Below are 16,359 nucleotides of genomic sequence, written 5' to 3'. Positions count from 1 at the left end.
TATTTATGCTTCAACATGAAACAATGATGTTACGTGGACTAATTTCTGGTCTCTGTGTTGAACATGTATCAAGAATACACACTCGAGAATCCGTTATCACTTCCATAATCTGCAAATATAAGCATTCGAAGCATTTAAAGTTTGTGGATAAATATAATAATTCCTAGAGAACCACAAGCCCCACCTCTCATTTATTTTTTTCCCCATCTTATCCTTAAACAGCCCTCATTTAATGAGAAGCATCAAAGTCCTCTATCCTTAAGGATTTTAAGCATTCAAACATATTTTATAAATTACGTTAGAAAATTATTTTAAAAATCAAGGTTCAAATGAAATGACCAGACTCTCCAGACGGTGGGTGTGAATTAGTTGCCTACTTGCGAAAATATGTTCTTAGACAAAGCATTTTTTTTTAAAAAAAAGCTTAATTCTTGAAAATGGATTGCCAAATCGAAATGTTTCTTATTATCAAAATCCTCCTGAAGCCAGCATGGAGCTGCTTTTGTGGATTGACAGATGTTTGAGATATGATGTTTTAAAACTTCATGTAATAGTTCTATATAAATTTTATATTTCATTTGTATATCAAGATCCAAACACACAATCCGCTCTAAATATCTAACTCTTCGAAAGAAACAGGATTGTGAAAAAAAAAAGCGCATTGCGCAATTTCTACAAGGCCTGGGCCTGTTGGGCTTCAAAAGTGCGGAGTCTGCTGGGTGTACTACTGTGTGTATGGGCCAAATATTTTGAAGTTCGATTTTGCTATATCTCACACGAAAGATTTTTTCTTATCTCTCACTCGATTTTCTCACTCAAATTTACAGTGCATTTTCTTGTAAGTTACAGTGTAATTTATGAAACTTACACTGTAACTTTTGTAAGTTACACTGTAATTTTTGAATCTTCGCATGTAAATTTTAAATTTTGTATTGGATTTGGTCTTTTTCTTGAGGATATGGTAATTTAGTGTCCATTATGGTGTTTCTTAATTGCTTTTTGCTTTTTATTATATCTATCGGATTTTAATCTAAAGATTAAAAATCTGTGTGATACGATCATAAAAATCTTTCGAAAGATGTATAGGTACTCCCATCACAAATAAAAGTTCGAAGCGTGTGTGCAACAAACTTTCATCATCTTTTGGCAACACACAAAAAGGAAAAGGTAAAATGCCAGCAGCATCGAACTCCGAAATTAACCAGCAGCCAGATTCGCGTGAATTGAGATCCAGTGCAGTTGCTATTGTGACTGTACAATAGCAACTGCACACAATCTCAGCCCTCTATTTGTTGATCCAATGGTCTAAACTGCATACAATCTCAGCCCTCTTATCGAGTGAACAAATCGTTCTTCGTCCCATCTATATTTTAAAGTTGCGTCCGCCGCTGTTCTGTAAATACACACAGACTGAAACAAACGGTAATTTTAATTTCTCTTCACCAAGAACTATACAAATATACGCATGCACATCCTGTTCCTGCTTAATGCTACTCGCAAGAACTGACCAAACAAGCAGGCAGAACGGGAAGAAGAAGAAGTTCAAGTAATTAAGTAATTAGGCGGCGTAAACGTGGACGCCGATGGCGACGACGAAGATGGTGAGGAGGCAGAAGAAGATGACGGCGTGGACGAGGATGGCGATGGCGCTGGTTGCCATGTTGCCGAACTCCACCACCCTCGCCCTCGCCGGCAGCTGGAACAGCAGCCCCGGCGACAGCACCACGAACAGGATCACCGCCACGATGATCGGCCCCCAGTCCGTGCTCGCCGCCGGCGGCGCCATAGACGATGCTCAGCCTCAATCGATCTCAACTAAAACCTACTCGATCTCGACCTCTGCTGGTGTATGTACAATGTATGCCTCGCTATAGCTGATCTCTGTATGATTATATCGCATGTACATTGGAATTGGGAATGCAGTATATGTGTGCAAGTTGATGCTGCATATGTAGGGGGGAGTGAGGTTGGAGCTTGCTTGGCCATGGCTGCATATGGCGGTGGAGAAGGAAGGAATGCATGCCATGCTTGTGTGCTAAGCAACGGAATATTGCCACCGGGCCAGACCGCCAGATGTTCGTGTGTCTCTTTTCTCCTTTTTTTTTTCTTTTCATCGTTTGCTTTACAGATTTAAAAGTGTTCAAGCTTCATTTTTCATTTTTTTTCTTCTTTGGTTAGAAAAAGAGAAAATCCTGGTATACTATATGATGATACTACCTTCGTTCACAAATACTTGCGGTTTCAGTACCGAGTGTAGATGATTTTAACTTTTGTTTATTTGAGCAACAACATGAGTTAACAATGTACTCTTGATTAAATTAAATGATACAACTTTAATGCTAAATAATTAGATTGTTCAATCAATAATTTTTAGTCAGTCTATAAATCCGACAATCATTTTCAAGCAGAGTGAGTAACAGTTTCCAGTATAATCTTTTTATTTGCATAATAATTGAGAGGACCTTTAGCTTCACCATTTTTTCTTTTATATTCATAGGTAGAAAAGCAACTGATTGTTATAACTGTTTAGGGTAGAAAAGGCACTACAAGGTATTCAACTCGGTGCTCTCCTTGGTGTCCGTGGTTTTTGTTGATGAAAAAATCGAATACACCGGCCTGAGAAATCTGCTTAGCTCCTGTGCAGGTTCTAAGATTAATGAGATGCGGGCGTGCCAGTCAGTTTAATCCTACAACTGACAAGATTTGCAAATAATAGATCAAACAGCCGATCGGCTAACAAGCCGATGGAGTAATTCCAGCCGATAGTCGATAATAGCCGATGCCGATACCAGCCGATAGCGATAGGGTTTAAGCAATCGGCTATATGTCTAAGGTAGATAATGATATAAATGCAATCGACTGATGATAATATAATATAGCAATATAATTCAGTAGAAACCTATCGGCTAACAATATGAAATAGTAGAACAAATATTAATCCGAAGGTTAAAGCACACATCGGCTGGAGGTCCGATGTCATAAGATCCACAAGATTAGATTAAACAGTGAAACCTTTGTTGCCATCGGCTAAATCCAACTTATATGTATATGCAATCCCTACAAGCCGATGCAACGTCCAGATAACTTATCGGCTAGCACCCCGATAAAACATTAGCATGAACCTATCGGCTTAACAAGACTTATATTATCAACAACAATCTAATAGATCGAACCTAACCGATGCAGCACGAGATTGTATATGATAATCTAATACTCGATGAGCCGATAGATCTGTCTAATGTGATGGATATAACAAATCTATTTAGAACAGCATTATGATTGTAGAGATATATCGGCTAAGACATGAGATCAGACCTAACCGAGACAGTCCCAACTAAACCGATGCGTCTCTAAACACAATGCAATTAGAGATAGAATTGAGATATCAGGTAGGCAAACATATCAACCAAACCAGAGCGATCCAAGAGATCGAATCGATGCAGCCTTGAACAACACCAATGTAGCCGACAGATTCACCAGGGCCTGACAGAACATAGGACTTACCCCTTCGCTGGAGATCGAAAGCCGATGCAGCCTTGCGTCAGGTGCCCAAGTTCCGCCGGAAGATAAGTAAAAACCTCAGGGAAGAGGGTGGCGATGCGCCAAGAGTATTATTGATCGATAGATTGATAGATTACAATGACCTCGGGTGTACATATTTATACCCATAGGGAGATACTAGTCCTTGTCGGACAAGAAAGAAACTAAAAAGGAAAAGATAAAGTCCTTATCGGACACTAAACACACTTTCCTAAAGATAAAAGGAAACTAACAAACTATGCCTAATTAATAGATAACTGTCATGTCGCATCCTTCTTGAACTCGAACTCTTCTAGATAAGCTTCCTTTGATTGATCCGACTCCACCAAGAACACGACATCGTGGCGACTTGACTCCCATCGGCTGTTTCTAGAACTTTGAAGCCGATATTGACTCTAAACCGATGGTAACTTTGGGCTTACCAAATTTCACTGTTAACACATGCCCCCCAGTTTTGGAGTATGAGAACTCATGCTTCAAAATTTATTGTCTTGATAACTCCAAAACCGATCTTCCTTTGCTTCGTGCAATCGGCTTTCATGAGCCGATATTGTTTGCATTAGATGAGCTAGACTGTCAAACTCATGGAAAAAGAATCTATCTCTGATAGGTGCTGATAATCCTTGGAATGCAAGATCCGCTAGCTGTTCATCGCTTAGGCTCAAACTATAACATCGGCTGCGGACATTACGGAATCTCTGAATATATTCCATAGCCGATTCTCCTTCTTGCGGCTCAACTGATATTAAGTCTGCAAGCTTCAACTCACTGACTCCAGCAAAGAAGTAGTCATGAAATTGCTTCTCAAGATCGGCCCATCCTTGGATAGAATTTGATGGTAGCGATGAAAACCATGTGAAAGCCGATCCAGTCAAGGATAATGGAAAAAAAAATCTAACTTTCAGAGCTTCTTCAGCCGATGCCTCCCCACATTGTGCTAAGAATCGGCTGATGTGTTCCATTGTAGATATATCATCTTGCCCTGAAAATTTAGAGAAGTCTGGAACCTTGTATTGGTATGGCAATGGAATCCTATCAAATCACTCAGGATATGGCAGCCGATACACAGAAGTATGTTCCTTAGGTTTGATTCCAAACTGCTCCTCTATTATCTTTGCAATTCTATCGGCCCAATCTTCTATATTCTGATATCTTTGAGATTCTTCTGGCCGATACTGTTGATATAGCTCATCATGCTGACATTGATGTGCCTGCCCCCCAAGCTGATGCTGTTGTTGTTCTTCAATCTGCCCCCCGAGCTGGCTTTTCTGACTAATTAACTCATCAACTGTTACCTTGATCAAATGTTGTAATGTATCTGCCACAACTCAGATTGATCAAACAATGCGCGATGAACTGCTTCATCAACTGTATCTGGAAGTATTTCAACTATCGGCTTGGGGAATCGAGTCTTCTGAGTTGGCCCTTCTGTTGTCTTGATGAAACATTGAAGACAACGCATTTGAAAATCAGCTACAAACTTCTCTATCTGTTGCCTTTGTTCCTCCGTTAAATTCTCCACTGTGACAATGATCTTGGCATTGACTTCTTCTTCAGACATGTGGATATAAAATTCGTGGTCCCACCGGGCGTGCCAATCTGTGTTGATGAAAAAATCGAACACACCGGCCTGAGAGATCTGCTTAGCTCCTGTGCAGGTCCAAAGATTAATGAGATGCGGGCGTGCCAGTCAGTTTAATCCTGCAACTGACAAGATTTGCAAATAATAGATCAAACAGCCGATCGGCTGACAAGCCGATGGAGTAGTTCCAGCCGATAGTCGATAATAGCCGATGCCAATACCAGCCGATAGCGATAGGGTTTAAGCAATCGGCTCTATGTCCAATGTAGATAATGATATAAAGTCAATCGGCTGATGATAATATAATATAGCAATATAATCCAGTAGAAACCTATCGGCTAACAATATGAAATAGTAGAACAAATATTGATCCGAAGGTTAAAGCACACATCGGCTGGAGGTCCAATGTCATAAGATCCATAAGATTAGATTAAACAGTGAAACCTTTGTTGCCATCGGCTAAATCCAACTTATATGTATATGCAATCCCTACAAGCCGATGCAACGTCCAGATAACTTATCGGCTAGCACCCCGATAAAACATTAGCATGAACCTATCGGCTTAACAAGACTTATATTATCAACAACAATCTAGTAGATCAAACCTAACCGATGCAGCACGAGATTATATATGATAATCTAATACTCGATGAGCCGATAGATCTGTCAAATGTGATGGATATAACAAATCTATTTAGAACAGCATTATGATTGTAGAGATATATCGGCTAAGACATGAGATCAGACCTAACCGAGACAGTCCCAACTAAACCGATGCGTCTCTAAACACAATGCAATTAGAGATAGAATTGAGATATCAGGGAGGCAAATATATCAACCAAACCAGAGCGATCCAAGAGATCGAATCGATGCAGCCTTGAACAACACCAACGTAGCCGACAGATTCACCAGGGCCTGACAGAACGTAGGACTTACCCCTTCGCTGGAGATCGAAAGCCGATGCAGCCCTGCGTCAGGTGCCCAAGTTCCACCGAAAGATAAGTAAAAACCTCAGGGAAGAGGGTGGCGATGCGCCGAGAGTATTATTGATCGATAGATTGATAGATTACAATGACCTCGGGTGTACATATTTATACCCATAGGGAGATACTAGTCCTTGTCGGACAAGAAAGAAACTAAAAAGGAAAAGATAAAGTCCTTATCGGACACTAAACACACTTTCCTAAAGATAAAAGGAAACTAACAAACTATACCTAATTAATAGATAATTGTCATGTCGCATCCTTCTTGAACTCAAACTCTTCTAGATAAGCTTCTTTTGATTGATCCGACTCCACCAAGAACACGACATCGTGGCGACTTGACTCCCATCGGCTGATTCTAGAACTTTGAAGCCGATACTGACTCTAAACCGATGATAACTTTGGGCTTACCAAATTTCACTGTTAACAGTTTTAGAGTTCATTAACTCGGAAGGTCGTCTGTGGTTTTCCGCGGGCATTGCTGCTTTTGGGGGTTCTTTGGGAGTGTAGTGTGACTCTGGCTCCACCACTCCACCCTCCCATTGTTTGGAGTAGCTTTTTTTTCCGCAGTAGCTTTCTCCTTCTTTAACCTAGCTACAGCTTTGGTTTTTTCTTTTTCTCCCTGTTAGAGTATATGGATAAGATCATATTGTATCTAGTTTGTTATGGTAGGATAGGATTAGTTTCCATCTCTATCTATCTAGGTTTACTTAAGATCCAATCAATGTACTCCTGTATATATCGGCTCCTGAGGCTCAATACAATATAAACAACGTTACGCAGTATATCTCTCATCTTGTGCTATCCAACTCTTTCCCTCTCTGGCATAGGCGTGTCTGGCCGATTACGTTGCTTTCGCGAAAAAAAGAGTAGAATAGGCTAAAAGGCAACGCGTTTAGGGGCGGCCGTTTTGCCTTTTGCCAGATGCTGCCTTTGCGTGCGAGCTCTCTGCAGGCAGGCAGACAGAAACCAGAGCTCAATGCTGCAAAGAAGAATCTGAGATTTACTTTGCCGTTTAGGTCACACGGAAAACATCGAAAACAAACCAGACAAAATTTACTAAAAAATTAAACTTCTGTTCAATTTTATTGAACATAGTTGCAGGGTCATTATCGTTACCGCGCCTAGCAATAAGCTTTGGTTACCTTAGTTCGATAATATGCAATTAGCTAGTGGCCATTGAACAGAATAGCCGTGTCCTATGGAGAAAAAGAAACAAAGAAGAAAACAAATACTAGTAGCAGTTGTAAATTTGTACAGGGCTATCTAGTACACGTCACCTGATACGGATATACGACACTTGCATTGACAATTTATTCAATAGGACTACTTAAAAAAAAGAGTGAGACATCATGTACAATAGCAAAGCTATCAGCTAGCTATAAACAATAGAGGAGAGAGAAGCAGCAGGCTACAGATTTATAGCCAGTTGTAATACGAACTTTAAGACACAATGTGTATGACAAGTAGGACCATATATTAATAGTGTAGTATGTAATTATTGTATGATTTAGCTATTAAATTGACTATAGATAATTTGAAGCCAGTAGTTGGCTGTACTATTAAACTTGCTCTCACAGAAACGAAGGTCTCCCGTCAATCGAAAACGACCAATTAAACTATCTCCCGATCGCTTTTGACACGCAAGCACCACTCCTTGCGCCACATGCTGGTTGCTCAAATCCAGTGAACAAGCTCAATCACTTGCATCGCTTTCAGGCACAAACGCGCAGGATTGTCGTGCGGATCGATCGGTGTCTCGCCACTAGCAGACACGCGCGAGTAGTCACCGTAGCAAAGTCGCATCGCAGTGCTACTGCTCATGACGCCAACGTCTCACCGTGCAGCCTCGCGATCACCATACTTATCAAGAAAAATTGGAGATTCAGAGTCAAGAGATTGAGGCCATTGGAGAGGAGAAACTCGCAAATCTACACTCCTTTTAAATATCTTAATTGTGATGATGAGCGATAAATCTGTCACCACCTATCACTAGTGTCAAAAAATGAGGTAGGTAAACTTTTATACCTTCTCTAATCGTAAGCTGACATGCATGAAAATTTTCTTTTCAAGTGAGGTATAAAATAAATAATATGATCTACTTCGATTCATTAACATTAATATAAATATGGAAAAATGTTATAATGGCTTACATTATGAAACCGAGGAAGTACGAGGATAATTTTATTTTAATTTTTACGGTTTTAAAGTATAAAAAGTAACAGATGCTGTATAATGTTTGACGTTAACAAAGTGAACATTTTTTCCTTACGATTTGCGGATCAAGAAGCAAAACGTTGTGTGATTAATACATGAACGTGTTTGTGAGAAACTATCCGGATGAAAGAACAATTCTCTTTTTTTTTCATCCTTTTGGACGCATCATGCAACGAACAAAGAAGCAGAGCATCTCAATAATTCAGAGGACAACAACAACAAAAAGAGGATGCGTTTTTCTTTTTACAAAGGGATCACCAACCAATTAAAGGCTAATGATCAATCTCCTAAGCTACCACTAATACAGGCTTATTATCCGAAGAAGCGTGGCTCACCGGAGAAGAGGCGGCGGCGGCGGCCTTGCCGAAGACGCCGGAGGAGAGGGTGGAGACGGCGGCGGAGAGGCCGAACAGCAGCGCGACGCCGGCGACCCACGGCATGAGGAGGAGCCCGATCGCGAACGTCACCGACCCGCACAGCATCAGCGCCACCGACGCGCCGAGCAGCATCGTCGCCGCCGCCGCGGGCGACATCCCCGGAGACCTCGCCGCCGCCGCGGTGGAGGAGGAGGAGGAGGGGGAGATGATGGCGGCGAGCAGCGCGCACAGCTCCCGGATGAGCCGCGAGTAGTGCTCCCCGTCGCCGCAAGTGGCGGCCGCCTCCTTGTACATCGTGGACACCATGGTCAACCTCTGAATCGAATCATTGAGCTCTCGAGCAGCGAAGCGAGGAGGAGGAGGAATCAATGGCGGGGTGGAAGGGGAAGAAGAACGGGTCGTCGTCGACGATTTATAGGGCCCACGGCGCAGTGACCGACGCGCGGGCCCCACCACGACACGCACCGATTTTGTCACGTCAAACCACGCAGACGTGTGGGGCGCACCGTGCTCTGGGACCCACTTGTCAGTGGCGGCTGTAGGTCGCCGTTACGTACGGTTAGGTGGACGGGGTGAGGCGTTTCTGTTCCGGATAGGGCAAGGAAGAGAGAGAACGGAACGAATTTATATCTCTATTATAAAAATCGAAGGTGTTTTTACGGTATTTTAGTACATCATCTATATTTGAGTTATTTTTTAAATTCGTTTGCTTTTAAAAATATAAAAAAAGTTGTATAAGAAATCTCTTTAAAAAAACTCACATACTAACTTGAGATAAAAGTCGGACTTCTAATTGTAGTTTATAATTTTCTAAAAAAGAAATATCTAAGCGAATTCTCAAAGTCGTATAACAATAATATGATTAAAATATCATTCCGATGTAGCGCATGGTTTTTTTAGTTTATATAAAAATTGAAAAAAAAATAGGAATTAAAAAAAATGGGGAAAAGGTGATACACGCGACGCGTCTCGGTCTCTCGGATTAGTGTTAGACCGATCGCTATCCTGCGCCGAGTCATGGCCGCATCGTATTCGTTGATGGGTGTTATCCCTTTTCCGACATGTGGGGCCCGCGGGTCAGGGGGAGGTTTTGTGGCTGGGATGATTCGGGGTGGGGGTGACGTGGCGGCACGGGGGTGTGGGGCCGGCGCGGCGGTCGTTGTGGCTGTGGTGGCCGCCATCACCGCCGTGCGGGACCAAGAAAAGGATAGCGCGAAAAGGGGAAAGAAGGGAGAAAAGCGTAGAGCGAGGTGACGTGGGGGTGACGGCGAAGGTACGGGGAGGTGGACCGGGCCCCACGCCCCTGCGCTTTTCTAGTCTCTTCATTTTAATTTTGAGAAGAATAAGGGCATCAATTTGCTATGGTAATTTTTTTGGCAAAAGTTTTGGTGGTAAAAGATTTGGCATTAAAGTTTTGCTAGTTGGTGTTTACCAGTAAAGACAGAGAGAGCACGGCACCTAACGCATTTTTTGACAAAATATGCTACTTTAGACTCCTAAATGATAAATGCTAAATTGCTACTAATATTTAGATCCATTTTGGTGAAAAGTGCTCCAAAACAACAAAATTTTTGCTATTTTAGAGGAACTAAACAGGGCCTAAGTTTGTTGGTGATATGGGCCCGGGGATATCAGGTTTAGAGGAAGGAGGCTGCCCCCCGATGCCACGTGGCCCTCCCCCGAGGGGAGTCAGGCCCGAGGTAGGACGGCGGCCACTCCTTCCCAGAGACTGGATGGAGGAGGCTGCCCTCTAATGCCACGTGGCCCTCCCCCGAGGGGGGTCGGGTCCGAGGTAGGGCGGCGGCCACTCCCTAGCCGAGACTAGAGGGTCTGTGACCGGTCGAATGACCGATGGGACTGGCTAGTGCGCCTGTGCACTACTCGTGTGTCAGGCGGCGTGCAGCCTGACATGTCCCATCAAATAGTGATGGTGAGAGATTCTCATCCTCTTATCCCAGCCGGAGTCGGTCCTCCCGCTCTGGTCAAAGCAAGGCTCCCATTTCTCGGTGTAATAGGAGCCCAGAAGTCTTCACCCATTAAATGGTGAATGACAGGGGCACCCCCCGTGTCAGGCGGCAAGATTTGACATGCCCTATCATCAAGACGACGTGTGCTTGGCTTCCCAAGTCAAGAGACAAGACATGCATTTAATGCAAAGATTATAATACTTCTCCACCGGAGCAGGTTAGGTTGTTGGGCCCATGTGGTAACCCCTTGAGGTATAAAAGGAGGTCCAAGCCTAGTGGTGGAGGGGGGGGGACTTCCGAGCGAACGGGCGCTTGAGTCTCGCAACCCCAAACACTTGTGTTCTCCACTCAATCAATCAAGCACAGGAGTAGGGTATTACGCTTCTCAGCGGTCCGAACCTGTATAAATCCCTTTTGTCCCATCGTCTTTGGGGGATTGAACCCCCTCAAGATCACACAGCTCTGCTCACCAAGCCCTCGAATCTCACCTGCTGCCCCCGGCCGAACTCACAAAGGGGGGCCTCACGGTTCCCTGGTGGAGGAGTTCATTCTCCGACAAAGTTAATTAACTTTAAGTTTACATGCTCTAACCACGGTATCAAAAATGTTGAGCCCTTATGTTTTATAAAGCCGAGTTAAATATGATCATACAATATGAATGTTTGTCTTGGGTGATGTGACATCCTAGTTAGCAAATAAATAAATAACATGCGGAGTTCATACATAAACGGCTTCCACCTCTCCTCACTCTTCCCCCATCTCCACCTCTCTAATCTCTTCCCAAGAGCTCGCCGACGAGGAGAGTGGTGGCAGTTAATTAGCAAGCCTATCTATGGAAGACGGTAGCCACAGTGGCTAGTGGGAGATCGGCAAAGAGGGAACGTCGGTGGTTTGCGGTGACTCACATTGCCATGCAAGCCGCGCTGGTCCGTCTCCTCGGCCCTGCTATTGATGTAAAAACACGAGGCCTGGGAGATCTGTTTAACTCCAGTGCAGGTCCAAAACTTGTCTTTGGGTGTGTGAGCGTGCCAGTTGATTTAATCATGCAATCAATAAGAAACAAAGACAAAGAAACCGTGGTTAAATCCATAAACGATAGCCGATCGGCTAGTCGCCGATGACATATCATTTATCTTTGAGCCGATATCATGTATGCATTGATCGACAGCCATTACTAAGTAAGAAAGAACTAAATCTACTCGATCAGCTGTAGATATTAACAATATATAATCCTTATATCGATATATACTTAAATCAAGTGATTGGGATATATCGGTCACCATGCAGAGACAGTATAAATCACTTAGATCGAAATATATACTAATAATGAGACTATATATGTTTATAGCATAGCTGATCAAATAGATTTAGCATGTATCGGCTAGTACTCCGATACCACTCTATATTAAGATATTAAAGCAAGTATAATATACCAAACAGAAGCCTAATATACTTAAATGCAACAAGATCTTAACATAAAGGGGAGATTTAACATGTCAACTAAGCACATAAGATAAATATAGTCAAATCAGATAAGATCGGCTGAAACCCCGATGCTACCCTAATTGGCAACCAAAGGCAGGCTAGAGATTGAGATTCTAATCACGATTCATAAGATCAAACTCAACTGATGTAGCTATAAGTATGAAAAGAAGGACAATATCAAGACAATCAAGTCGTTGGATGTTTCATAGGGTGGTGGATATCGTATATAATCTAAGTCAACATCGGTATTTAACCTAATCGGCTGCCTTCTACTGATAGATGTTAGCCGATTGTAGGTTAGATAGCGATATTTGCCGGAGATTATATAAGATATATGATAACTCGACGAATTACATAAACAAGATTAGAGTATCATGGAGATGGAAGCACTAATCATGAGAACGCAAGCCGCCATAACAAGTTTTACCTATTGTTGAAGATCGAAACCGATACAGCTCAACCCGAAAGCAAGAACTCGTCGATACAAAACGAAAGTAAAAAATGGTGGCGATGCGCCGAGATTGTATTGAACGTGTGTTAATTTGATTACATGGGGCTCGGAGTCTATTTATACCCGAGAATTACAAAATACGTCCATATCAGACACGACTCTTATCTCTAACAAACTCTAATATACCACAAGTCTTTGCGGCAGACTTTTGCGCAAACATATCTCTAAGGAAATTACATAAAATATCATAATTAATAGATACTATTGCCTTCTAAGGACTCTATCCATGCATGGCAATCATCATGAAGTACGTCAACCTAACCCGACAACGTATGCCATGTCATATTGTCGGATTCGGCTCAATCGGCTAACCCTGTCCGACTCGAACTCTGTCGATCCTAGTCGCAGCCGATTCGGACTTCAGCCGATCCTTACTCTGTTTCCGGGACGATCTCTATCTCGAACTCCGTCTCGATTCCTTCTTCATCTCCGATCCTTGGATTACCAAATTCGGTCGTTAACACCTGCCTGCCATCTCCACGTGCAGTTGGCATCCATGGACCACCGTGCCTAACCCCGCGCATGTGGCCACCACCATCATCGCCGATTTGCACAGATGCCCACGGGAACTCACAGCGGGAGTCCAAGTCCTGCGGCGCCAAATCTCCGCGGAGCACTAGGGCAATGCGGCGCGCTGCTACCTCGCCATAGCCGAGAGGCCCCGATAGTGGATTAATGGGACTGGCTCATCACCATTGCGCAGGCGCTAGTGCGTAGTGAGGAAGAAGTTAGGAAGTTGAATTGCGCCGTCCTCCGCCCGTGCAGTGGTGACACATAGGACACCGCACTTCTAGGCAGCCCCATGGACGGGAGCTCAAGCTGTTCACCGCTCCATCATCAATCCTAGTCTTCTCTATCGACACTATGCTGGCACCAATCCTATATGTTGCCGTCACCTCCGAGCCTGGACTTATAGATGGATGAGCAGATTCGATAATGTTGTGGTCTCGCTTCCGCCGCTCCTCTTTCACCTAGCCTCCCGCTGCTCCTACTCCACGCCCACCTTCGCTCCCCCCTCCGCCCGACCTCTTCCTCCTAGCCTTGCTCCCACCGCTTCTCCTCTGACTAGCTTTGCTCCTGCCGCTCCTTCCCACGATGCTCCTCGCTCACCTCCCCCTCCTCGCCCTTCTCACGGACGCAGTCGACAGAGGGATAAGAAGGAAGTGTTGTTTCACTTATATGTGGGCCCCATATAGTTTTTTATTTTTGCTTTGGTACCACGTTAGCACCACTTCAGCCAAAACCACCTCTAATACCGTCTTGGGACTACATTGCACCGGTTTTAAAAGATAAGGGACACGATATATATGGTATTGCGGTTGAAGGACACTTTTTGAACCGACGACAAGATAAGGGAATTAAAGTGAACTTATTTCTTTTGAGATAGGATCTCTGGTTCTGCAAGGGAAAGTGGGCTGGGCTGAGTCGAGGCCCATCTTTCAAAAAAGCCTTATTTTGAAAGGGCCGAATTCTCGTCCCACTGTTGTTTCTGGGCTGGTATCGTAGTTTAGTTTTTCAAGCACATGGACGTATATGGCCGGACTCGAAAGCTGGAAACGAAACCTTATGAAAGAAAATGTGTCAGAGAAATATATCTTTAGAAATCCCATCAAAAGGTTTATTCCAGCAAATTACAAAACCAGCTTTTTGAGCAAATACACCAAAAATATATAGCGATGTGGTCATGTGAACATGGTTTAAAACGGCACAACATGATCTATACAGAAAGGCAAATGAATAAATAAAAAAGAACTAGTAATTAGATACCGCTTACAATAAAAAATAAAAAGGAAACATACAATGTCTTATCTCTATGATATGTATCCCTGTACAAACCAAACCATCACATATTACCTTGGTATGCTCACACCAAATTTAACTGCAAATTTATATCAATAGTACTAGTAAAGAGTGGTCGGGGCGGCCGCCATAGCGGAAGCAAGGTATTCCCCGCTACTGCGACGATGTTGCGCTTTCAGATACCATGTGCAAAACATGGTCATGGACGAATTGCCCACCATTTGGTACGTAAAAAGGTACTCCAATCCGTCCTAAAATATAGCAATCTTGTTCAGATTCGTTGTACTGGGATATAACCAATCATAATCACTCACCATTCAACTTTCTTACCTATCTGCACTTCTTAATCAAGCATAGCTTTTTTCAGTTTAGTTCTAGAACATTTTGAACGGAGGTAATACTACTCCACATTTTATTTTTGTTTGTGTCAACATGAGTAGTCGTGTGGCGACTGGCGAGTCGGCAGGGAAGAACCAACCGGAGTAGTAGTAGTAGTGGTACCGCGGTTTGCCGCTTGGGTTGCGACAGGTGTCGACGCGGGCGCGTGGCCAAAAGCCGCGGCCCCGCGCCACCCGTCGCACCCCGGCCGCGACACTCCATTCCGATCTCTTTCTCCTCGCGCCCTCGATCTGCGTCTTCTTCCATTCCCCTCTCCCTCTGCCCCCCTCATCGTTGAGCTTCTTCTTCTTCTTCTTCTTCTTGCAGCATTTTTGTTGGATTTTTTGTTGAGGGAGGGAGAGGGAATGCGGCGGCGGGTTGGGCTGCATGGTCGTCCAACGTGTCGACGGGTGGCGGCCGCGTGTCCGCGAGTGGGGTGATGCGTCAACACGTCGTGGGGCGAGGACAGGTCAACCCAGCAATGCCGCATTGCCACCTAGACCGACGCCGTACGGCCGCTCGATCCGCCTCCGCTCTTTGTTTAATGCGGCTCTCCACGAAGACGAGGCGGCAGAGGGAGGGCGATGCGCGCCGCCATTGCCGCCGGAGAAAGGTCGCCGCCGCCTGCCGTTTTATCTTCTCCGAGCGGCTCGCCGGCCATCCCTGGGGGGAGCGGATGGGAGGGGACGGCCGCAATGCTGGCTCGGATCTCCACGCGCCGCCTATAAGGTAAGCGAACCTACCCGCCTAGCTAGCGCTGCCAATATAAACCATCAAGCTAGGCGACCACATTTGCTGTCTCTCAGTTTTTCTCTCCCTCACCAACTGCTGCTCCCTTCATCTTTGCCTAGCAACTACTCCCTTCATCTTAATTTTTTCCCGCTCATAGAACATCGCTCTGTCTCGTGCGAGACGTCCAACAAAAAAAAACGTTGCTACGATAGGATTTGATCCACCCCATGATTCGTTGTTCTAGCATACCATCCTAAGTTTCCCATCCTACTTTGTCGGTCTAAAAAACAATTTAGGATGAAATAAAATAAAATATATAGTACAACAAATCTCATCATACTTTCTCTATCTAAAAAACAATTTAGGATGAGATGAGATACAATCTAGTACAACGAATCTGAGGTTATAACATTGTGGAACGGAGGAAGCACTAGTGTGTCGCCGACATTGCTCTTCATCGAGTCCATTTCCAAGGTCAGGAACAAGAACAACCATCCATACAAAACCACCCCTCTTCTACTCTGTGCTAATCATATGCGACGCACATTCGTGCATCAAATTCATATTTGTTTTTTCCACCCTGCACATGCACAGGAAGAGGGATATGGATGCAGCTCTTCTACTTTGTTATTGTTGTTATTGTTACCTCCCTTATGGGCCAGGCCCTCGCATATACGCAGATTCGTTCACCAGGCGGCCGGCCCCGGCCCAACAATCACTTTTACCTGATCCAACAAATCAGGACATGGGGAAACATCAGCACAGGTATCACTTGTACTCCAGTTTG

General features: G+C 44.0%; 2 protein-coding genes and 1 long non-coding RNA gene across 5 annotated transcripts; 1 reads left to right on the top strand and 2 right to left on the bottom strand.

Moving 5' to 3' along the window:
- Positions 1–1,339: 1,339 nt before the first annotated feature.
- LOC4327249 (uncharacterized) lies at positions 1,340–1,921 on the bottom strand. The gene has a single exon (XM_015772262.3). It carries the CDS (start codon positions 1,784–1,786, stop codon positions 1,559–1,561), a length of 228 nt encoding a protein of 75 aa, XP_015627748.1. The 5' UTR covers positions 1,787–1,921; the 3' UTR covers positions 1,340–1,558.
- Positions 1,922–6,819: 4,898 nt separating this feature from the next.
- On the bottom strand, positions 6,820–9,085 carry LOC4327248 (uncharacterized). 3 transcript variants are annotated; one of them, XM_066310503.1, is made up of 2 exons: positions 8,658–9,085; positions 6,820–7,087 (listed from the first exon to the last, which is right to left on the bottom strand). In XM_066310503.1, the coding sequence occupies exons 1-2, from the start codon at positions 9,003–9,005 to the stop codon at positions 7,082–7,084; spliced, it is 354 nt and encodes a 117-aa protein (XP_066166600.1). In that variant the 5' UTR covers positions 9,006–9,085; the 3' UTR covers positions 6,820–7,081. The 3 variants fall into 3 exon arrangements, with proteins under 3 accessions (XP_066166600.1, XP_066166599.1, XP_015611393.1); XM_066310502.1 differs by lacking the exon at positions 6,820–7,087 and adding an exon at positions 7,390–7,968; XM_015755907.3 differs by lacking the exon at positions 6,820–7,087 and having other exon boundaries at positions 8,491–9,085.
- A 6,354-nt stretch (positions 9,086–15,439) lies between these two features.
- Positions 15,440–16,337, top strand: LOC112937617 (uncharacterized). The gene is made up of 3 exons (XR_003240265.2): positions 15,440–15,569; positions 15,938–16,046; positions 16,167–16,337. It is a non-coding gene; the product is annotated as an uncharacterized lncRNA (long non-coding RNA).
- The last annotated feature ends 22 nt before the right edge of the window (positions 16,338–16,359 follow it).

The sequence above is a fragment of the Oryza sativa genome, chromosome 1, assembly GCF_034140825.1.
Source record: "Oryza sativa Japonica Group chromosome 1, ASM3414082v1".
In the NCBI taxonomy this organism is placed as follows: Eukaryota; Viridiplantae; Streptophyta; class Magnoliopsida; order Poales; family Poaceae; genus Oryza; species Oryza sativa.
This window is presented reverse-complemented; position numbering and strand designations above follow the sequence as displayed.

What these genes read in the sequence shown, in the direction of transcription:
- LOC4327248 (XM_015755907.3), bottom strand. Translation starts at nt 9,005, where the DNA reads ATGGTGTCCACGATGTACAAGGAGGCGGCCGCCACTTGCGGCGACGGG.
- LOC4327249 (XM_015772262.3), bottom strand. Translation starts at nt 1,786, where the DNA reads ATGGCGCCGCCGGCGGCGAGCACGGACTGGGGGCCGATCATCGTGGCG.